The sequence below is a fragment of the Myotis davidii genome, unplaced genomic scaffold (assembly GCF_000327345.1).
Source record: "Myotis davidii unplaced genomic scaffold, ASM32734v1 scaffold1413, whole genome shotgun sequence".
Classification (NCBI taxonomy): domain Eukaryota; kingdom Metazoa; phylum Chordata; class Mammalia; order Chiroptera; family Vespertilionidae; genus Myotis; species Myotis davidii.
The window spans coordinates 658,303-667,227 of NW_006286970.1; the positions used below are offsets into that span (position 1 = coordinate 658,303).

The 8,925-nt window shown below is 40.7% G+C and overlaps 1 protein-coding gene across 4 annotated transcripts in view; it reads right to left on the reverse strand.

Moving 5' to 3' along the window:
- Nucleotides 1-8,925, reverse strand: part of MAK (male germ cell associated kinase) — a 64,180-nt gene that overhangs the window by 16,820 nt on the left and 38,435 nt on the right. For all 4 annotated transcript variants that reach the window (XR_001513002.1, XM_015560670.1, XM_006758748.2 and 1 more), the window contains one exon: nucleotides 2,770-2,942. Coding sequence is in view for 3 of the 4 variants with exons in the window: in XM_015560670.1 (XP_015416156.1) it covers nucleotides 2,770-2,942 (173 nt within the window). In the remaining variant the exon portion in view is untranslated. The remainder of the gene's footprint in view (nucleotides 1-2,769; nucleotides 2,943-8,925) is intronic.

Below are 8,925 nucleotides of genomic sequence, written 5' to 3' on the forward strand. Positions count from 1 at the left end.
CTCCTTTTTTTCTTTTTTTTTTATTCTGTGATTTATTTACCTTCGATGGCTGTCACTGGAGCTGAGAGCCACCTTTAGCTCTGAGGCTTGGCTCCAGCTCTTAGGCCTCTGCTCCTGAAAGAAGTATCTGGTTTGTTTCGGCTCTATAATCGAAACTCTGTATCAATTCCAGCTCTGAGATCCTAGCCGGCTGAAAGCTGGTTTCTGGGATTTTGTTTAGCTTCTGTATGTTACAATGTTTCAAACTGCAGGCTCAGAGGCCGGCAAGGCAGGTGGGGAAGGTTGGCCTCCTCCTGTCACTGAACAAGCAAGCCTCATGTTCAGTTTAAGCTGCCTGGCTGCTGGCCACCATCTTGGCTTTCAGTTAATTTGCTTATCTCGCTGATTAGCCAATGGGAAGGGTAGCGGTTGTACGCTAATTACCATGTTTCTCTTTTATTAGATAGGATTATGAGGATTGACCATAATTGGAGTATTTCATGGTATGACTTGATAAAATAAAGTCATAGGGTTTTAACTACTCTATTACATAAAACACTCTGAATCTTTAAAAATTATGTATAATTTATATCCATAGGTTTTGAAAAATCAGATAGTTTGTTACCTAGTTTATTAACATTAGTAATAGAAAGAGAGGACAGGATAGGCCAGACATTATAAGCATGGTCATCTAGGCAGCTTCACCAGAAAGGTGCAACTTTATTTTCCTCAGAGAACCCACCATACACCTGCCCCAGTCCATTCCCTGCAAATAACTGGGGACAGGAATCAAACAAAGGGGAAGATGGGTGTACGTGCAGTGAAGTTGGGGTGACTTAAAGAAGGTGCTTGCCTGTCAGTTTAACGTGGGAACAAAGGTCATTGGCTAGGGGGGTGGGTCCCAATGCACACCCATGAAAATTCAGGAATACATAATCCCCAAATAATTCTCTCTCTCTTGCTTGCATGCTCTTATGCTCCTATTTCTTGCTTGCTCCATGACCTGTGCACATGGCCTATGGCCATGCAGGCCCCACATGCAATAGACTGCAGCTGGGTACACAGGCTAAGCTAGCCAGATGCTGGACTGGACTGTGCTTAGAGCAAAGACTCTGGGCAGTGGCTTTAAGTCTAGCTCTGCTGGAGAGACAGCTGGACTTTTTCCATGGCAGGATGGAGGGAAATGAAACCTTGGAGGGGAACTCCCTTAATATTGTATCATCAATAAAGCTTTGCATGATACCTCATCCTCCGTGGGGAGCCTCAGGAAATTCCTGTTCCCGGGGCTCCCCAAGAGCTCCACTACCAGTAACAGGTGGGGGACACAGACAGCAACTAACCCACCGATAACAGTTACACAAAACATTCTACACTTAAAACAAAAAGCATCTCTAGGCTCTGGTACTTCAAGTGGTTCTGAATTTCCATGCTTTCCAACACATAATGAAATTACCTATTTGTAACACAGGCTTTTCCTCTTAGAAATATGCATAACACAAGGATAGACAGAAAGCCTTTTGAATTAATTGAAGGTGCGAGTCTTCTGATTTCTTCCTTTGTTTAGCACCACTCAGGTTGTTATACCTTTATGCCATGCAAGATTTGAAATGGCTGAGAGGTGACTCTCTGGCAAAGTGGGAAGTAGATTAAGCAGGTTTATTCTCCAGCTCATATATTTTAGGGAAGAATACTATGGAACTCTAAGAATTATCCAAGCAGACCCTGGCCAGGTAGCTCAGTTGATTAGAGTGTTGTCCTGAGATGCCAAGGTTGTAGGTTCAATTCCCTGTCAGGGCACATACAAGAATCAACCAATGAATAAGTGAACAACAAATCCATGCTTCTCTCTCTCTCTCTCTCTCTCTCTCTCTTTCATCAATAAAAATTAATTTAAAAAAGAATTATCCAAGTATGTATCCCCCTTAGAGAGTCTTCATGCACCTTCACAGGTATGTGTACTCCAAAATGAAGATTTCAGCAATATATAATACCAAACAGCGATTAAATTTCCCTGATTCATACTACATCTTTTCTCCCTGTTTCTTTTTCTTTTTCTTTTTCTTTTTTTTTTTTTTACAGAGAGGAAGGGAGAGAGATAGAGAGCCAGAAACATCGATGAGAGAGAAACATTGATCAGCTGCCTCCTGCACATTTCCCACTGGGGATGTGTCCGCAACCCAGGTACATGCCCTTGACCGGAATCGAACCTGGGACCCTTCAGTCCACAGACCGACGCTCTATCCACTGAGCCAAACCGGTTTCGGCTCTCCCTGTTTCTCTTCTGATCCAAAGAGTCGGGGAGGAGGGGAGAAATTATTTTCCCAAAACGTTCATCAAAACTTAACCCACCCTCACTTCAAAGTTGAATAAAGTGTTCATGATTATTGAACTTATAAAAAGGGACTGCCAGAGATATTAAAATTCCAGAAAAAGCTCAGAAAATGATAAAAAAAAGTTTAGAATAGCAAGCAAATAGTTGAATCTGGACACCGTCTGAGTATGCTTGCTTTCTGCAAGTAGGCATGTGAATTTCAAATGGAAATAATGGTGATCCTAATTCAAGAGGGCACACTAAAAATTTAACAAGAACCCCTTCCTCCACCCACCCACAGCACTCAGCCACCAGTACTGAGAATCATTACTGTGAGAAGTCAAGTCTTACCTTTTCAGAGGTAAGTTAGTTTTAAGCTATTTATTATCTTTTAATATCTACATTCATTTATACTTAAGGAATAAAATAAGGTTGATGCATAATAAAAATATACTTTCCGGAGGAATCTGAAATCTTACCGAAATGGAGAATCTTTTCTCCTTTTTTCTCTGAAAACACTCATGCTTGGTTTCTTGGTTTGGGAGGTTCCAAAATCACTGTCCTCCAAGTCTTCCCAACTATCTCCAGACTTGAACACAGTCTGACCCCAACGCCTCCTCATGCTCTTGTGCCCCAGCATGCTGCTTGGCTTCTGTGGTGGAAAATCAATCATCAGCCTCTTTGATCATTTGCTGAATGCTTTTATGTATAAGCTATTGTATTTGATACTAAGTGTCCCCATTCTCAAGGAGCTTTCCTATAGTTATGGAAATAACATACATATATGTACATACATTTAAAAGTATTACCAAAAATAGAGGTAGCACATGCTAAAAATATGGCAGGAATTGAGAGAAGGGCAAGATCTCTGTAAACTTGGTTTGGAGGGAGACTTGAAGACTTAGGATCAAAACTGACTCTTCATTGATGGGTAATTTGGAAAACTGCCATGTGTTGGCTGTCTCTCATTAAGAAGTGACAACTTCTCAAAGCCTTCATTTCTTCCTCCTTAAATGGGAATATATAGTATTTATCTAACTTTGTGTTTATTAATTTAATAGTAAAATACATTGAAAGTCCTTAGGATAGGGCCTCACACATAAGACTTACTAAAGGTTAGTGAAAGGGTGAGGGCTACGCCCTCCATCTTGCCCTGGATCCTCCATTTTTGGGCAGCAGCCATTAGCCATGTGCTCAGCAAGGAGCTTCTTCCCGGAAGGCCAAGCCTATGCTAGCCACACCTAGGATTTCTTTAAACAAACCAATGATAATCAAGGGAAGTGCATGCCATAGATATGACCACATCCTGTGTAACAAGACACCGACTTGTGCCCGGCCAATCAGCAGGGCCCATAGTCCTCTCTCCTCCCCTTACTCCAACCCCCCTATTAAACCCCTCTCCCCACACAGCCTCCTGAACCCCCTCCCCACAGAGCTCTCTCTCTCTCTCTCTCTCTCTCTCTCTGCCTCCTGCCTCTGCGTTGGCGAGTGTGGTGGACGGGGAGCGCGAGCTAGCTCGAATAAAGGCTCTTTTGCTTTTGCATCGGACTCGGCTCCCTGATGGTCTTTTGGGGATCCTGAAATCTGGGCTTAACAGTTAGGTATTATTGCTGCTGTTATTATTGTTATTAGTTTGGAAGAGGACATGTATAAAGTATGGCTTTTCAATAGGAAAGGGCCAGAGTTTGTTCCAGGAAAAAAGGGTAGACTAAGTTTACAGAAGCAGGTAGTTTGTGCTGAAGTAGTGGAGGATGGGATTGCAAAGACAGATGCATACTACATTATGAAGGGCCTTCAATGTCTGCCTAAGAAATTGCAGCTACCCTGTGGGTAATAGAGAACAATAGAAAAAACCCCACACACAAAACAATGGGATAAAGGCAGCATGCTAGAAAGGTCAGGCTTCAAATAGGAGGCCTTTAAAGTGACAGTGGCATGCAGTGACAGGGGCAACAGATTCATAGTGTTTGGAATGCTCAGGAAAGAATACATTTGATATCAACAAGGGAAAAAAAGGTCTGGATTTTATGTCTATCTCAAAAGAGGTCAAAGGACCATGTGGCAGACACTGCTAGTTGCCCACCCAATAGCCATCCTCACCTTCTTCCTTACTAATATTTTGTTCAATGCATCAATATGCCCAGTTAAAATATCCAAAATTCCAGCCTCCCTTGCAGCTATATATAGACATGTGACATGATCTAGCTAGTGAGCTGTAAGTACAAGTCTATTGGGAGGGACTTCCAGGAAAGACTTTGCTAGCATGTACCAGTGTTTTTCACTCCTTCCCCTTCTAGAAGTCAGATGCAACCCTATAGGAGCAACAACCATCTTATGTCCATACGAATAAATGCTGCCTGCTACGAGGTAGAACAGGAAGACAAAAGCAGTCTGGCTACTTTTATCAGCAGCACCAGTCCTGGCTTGCCCACCACTTGACTTCTTATGAGAGAAAAACAACCACTTATTGTTTAAGCCATAGTGGTCAGGTTTCTGTCATAGTCACTACATTGTAACCCTAGTGGACACAGAGAAAGAAAGGCCAGGACACTTTAAAAGTTGGAGCCTGCCCATTTCAGAATGGTGATTCTCTTAATAGAAATAAAGAATTAGGAAGAAGACCTGGCTTGGGAAGACAGTGAGTTGGTTCTATTAAAATTTACATGGGGTTGTTTGGGGACACATAAACTGAAAAATCCAAGGCAATTGAAAAGTAGGGAATTTGGAAGCAAGGTGAGCAAATGCAACTATGTTGGGAGCAAGAAGATGCTTGAAGAATGGATATGCTATTACTTGAAGTCGATGGAGTAATAGTGATGGAGGTTGACAAAAACTGTTATTTGCCAGATTTTAGTACACCACTTTTTCTTTGCCAGGGAGCATGAGCTCCAGACTAAGGAGAATAAAAAGATTTAAAGCCTCAGATGAGTAGAGTTAATCAAAGGTTATACTTAGCCGAGTTTAAGTCTTATTTCAGCTGAATTGTATTTTAGGGAGCTGATGTTGTATGCTATTAAACAATGTCAGTTTTATGAAGTAGTCTTGTATGTCTGCGAAAACTGGAAAGGGGCAATATAAATAATTTTTGTAAAGTAGAGGGTGGACTTTTACAAATTGCATATTAATAAGGTTGGTATACTATGAGGGAAAAGATTCTAAAATTAGTTATAAAGGGAAAGTTTTTAAGCCCTGAGTAAAAAAAAGTGGTAGATCATATAGGCCACCAGGTAGTCTACATGGACTTGAGCACAGCAGGTGACAGAGTCTTTCATGCTATCAACAAAATGAAGGAATGAAAGGACAACAAAGGTGGATCAGTACTGTTATGGACTGAATGTTTACATCCCCCCAAATTTATATGTCCCCCAACTTTATATGTTGAAATCTATATGTCCCCCCAAAAGTTATGTTCCATTGTGAGGGTATTTGGAGATGGAGCCTTTAGGAGGTAATTGGGAATTATATATGAGGCCATGAAGATGGAGGCCCATGTGATAGGATTAGTGCCTTTATAAGAAGAGACATTAGCCCTAGTTTGGCTCAGTGGATAGAGCATCGGCCGGTGGACTGAGGGTCCTGTGTTCGATTCCGGTCAAGGGCACATACCTAGGTGGCAGGCCCAATCCCCAGTAGGGGGCGTGCAGGAGCAGCTGATCAATGATTCTCTTTCATCATTGATGTTTCTATCTTTCTCCCCCTCTCCCTTTCTCTCTGAAATCAATAAAAAATATATTTAAAAAATACTGTGTGTCTATATACATATACACTGAGTGGCCAGATTATTATGACCACCTGACGTTTGTAGGCAAATTAGCTATAATTTCGTGCTGAAGTTGCTAGAGGGCCAGACTATTATAAATAGGGAAGCAGATAGTTTACCGTGACAGTAGAAGTGATTTTTTTCTGAAGATATGGATAAACAATGTGATTTAACAGCCTTTGAACGTGGGATATATATTATTATGAGAAGCCAGATTATTATGACCACCTGACGTTTGTAGGCAAATTAGCCGTACACTGCATCATATGGGATATGGAAGCTGAAGGCCTGCTCGAACACCTTTGCTGTCTGAAGTTAGCAAGATAAAACATCTCCAATTCTCACAGGAACACAAAGATTGGAAAGTCGAGCATTGGAAAAAAGTCATGTGGTCCAATAAATCACGTTTCCAGTTGCATCATGCAGATGGCAGAGTGAGAATTTGGCGGAAACAGCATGAAAGCATGCACCTCACATGCATGAGTCAAACCATAACACTGCCCCCACCAGCTTCAAGGGTTGTACTCATGCATGTGAGGTGCATGCTTTCATGCTGTTTCCGCCAAATTCTCACTCTGCCATCTGCATGATGCAACTGGAAACGTGATTTATTGGACCACATGACTTTTTTCCAATGCTCGACTTTCCAATCTTTGTGTTCCTGTGAGAATTGGAGATGTTTTATCTTGCTAACTTCAGACAGCAAAGGTGTTCGAGCAGGCCTTCAGCTTCCATATCCCATACGATGCAGTGTACGGCTATTTTGCCTACAAACATCAGGTGGTCATAATAATCTGGCCACTCAGTGTATTTTTTTAAAAAGAGAGACATTAGAGAGCTTTCTTTCTCTCTCTCTGCCACATAAGGGCAAGGCAAGAAGTACTGTCTATGAGCCAGGAAGAGGGTTCTCACCAGAAATCAAATTGGTTTCCTTAATAATTAACTTCCCAGATTCCAGAACTGTGAGAAAATAAATTTCTGTTGTTTAATCCACCAGTCTATGGTATTTTGTTATGGCAGCCCTACCAGAATGAGTACATAATTCAATAATGTAAGAGTACTGATTAATGGATCAGTGTCAATCTAGAACAGCGGTTCTTAACCTGTGGGTCTCGACCCCTTTGGGGGTTGAGCGACCCTTTCACAGGTGTTGCCTAAGACCATTGGAAAACACACATATAATTACATATTGTTTTTGTGATTAATCACCATGCTTTAATTATGTTCAATTTGTGACAATGAAATTGGGGGTCACCACAACATGAGGAACTGTATTAAAGGGTCGCGGCATTAGGAAGGTTGAGAGACACTGATCTAGAAGAAGGTTCGAGTGGTCTGCCCTAAGGTTCACTGTTCATCATAAAAGTAAAGGAGAAAAATCAAATGAACAATTAAATGAATCCATAGCTGGTGACAAGCTGGATAGGATGGTTAAACTGAGAAGGCAAAATAAGGGTTTAAGAACACTTATTAAAAATTTGAGAGGTAAAAATAAAGTATTGTAATTTTTGAATCCTAGAGATCAAGTACACAAAGAAAGGTACAGAATATGTAATTTAGCACTTGTAAAAAATAACCTTAGAAATTTTAGTTGACAAAATGCTCAATCCCAACTCTGGAACTTATTAGCTATTGAAAAATTTAGGATGAGGTTATTGGTTACTTTAACTTAGTGAATGCATGCTGGGTGGTGCCTAGCAGAGTGCATGACACTTAGTAGTTACTTAATAAATATCAGCTTCCTTTTCTTGTCTCTCAATATGAGTCAACATTTGATGTTCATTCCAAGAAAAATAAACAAAAACAGAAATGTAATCCTTAGTGTCACAAGTGAACATATGGCTCTGGAATGCTGGGGGTGATTCACCGTTTTCCCCTCCCTACCTGTTGTCTGCCTCTGGTTCTGGCAGCCTCATTTTACATGGGAAGTAGGTGGTGAGGGGACTCAAAGGCTCCTTCATACGCAGGAACCAAAGGTTACTCAGCCACTGGTGAACAATGTTGTATGTGGAGTATGTGAGGGAACGGGGGTGCTTCTCCCTAGAGAAAAAGGCAGATGATGAAGGGCTATTTTCAAACATCTGAAAGGCTGCCTTCTAGAAGAGTGCTTAACCTTTGTTAAAAGCTACAGAAAGTCAGATTTTAGCTCAGTATAAAGAACTTTCTTAGTCAGAAAGTATGGCTTTCTCAAGACCCTGGAGGTTGCTCAAAAATAGTGTGGACATCCATTCATTCACCAGATATTTGTTGAGAATTTACCATGTGCCAGTCCCCATTTTGGTTTTTGGGTCTGTATTGATAAATAAAACAAACATCCCTGACTTTATGGAGTTTAAATTCTTGTAGGAAGAGCCAGAAAATAAATAATACACATAAGAAACAAGTAATCAATAGCATGTTGGAATGTTGTTGCTGCTTATAGTATATCAGGCCCACAGGACTGGATAAGGAATTAGACACTGTTCTTTAAGATCTCTTTCAGTTCTAAAATCCGCAAATACAATGCATTTGGGAGTATAGCATACATCTTGAGGAGACAGTTAAAATATATGGCACCTGACAAGCTCCCTGAAATGAACAAAAGAAGTGGGAAGAGGAAGTTTTATATTATGCCTGACACTTAAAAAAACATTCTGTTCATGTTCATCAACATTTAAAAACAGTATAAAATTACTATTAAAATCCTTATCAGCTCTCTTTTGTCCCTGAGTTCTTGTGCATCTAAGTAACTTAAGAAAAGTCTGTAGCATACAAACTTTATTACGTTCATTCTGAGGTTTTCTTTTTAGAATTTTATCTCCTGCCAAGCTCTTGCCAGAGAAAGTAGAGGCTTTAACACAGAATAATCTTTTGTATCTTCCCTGACATTTTCAGA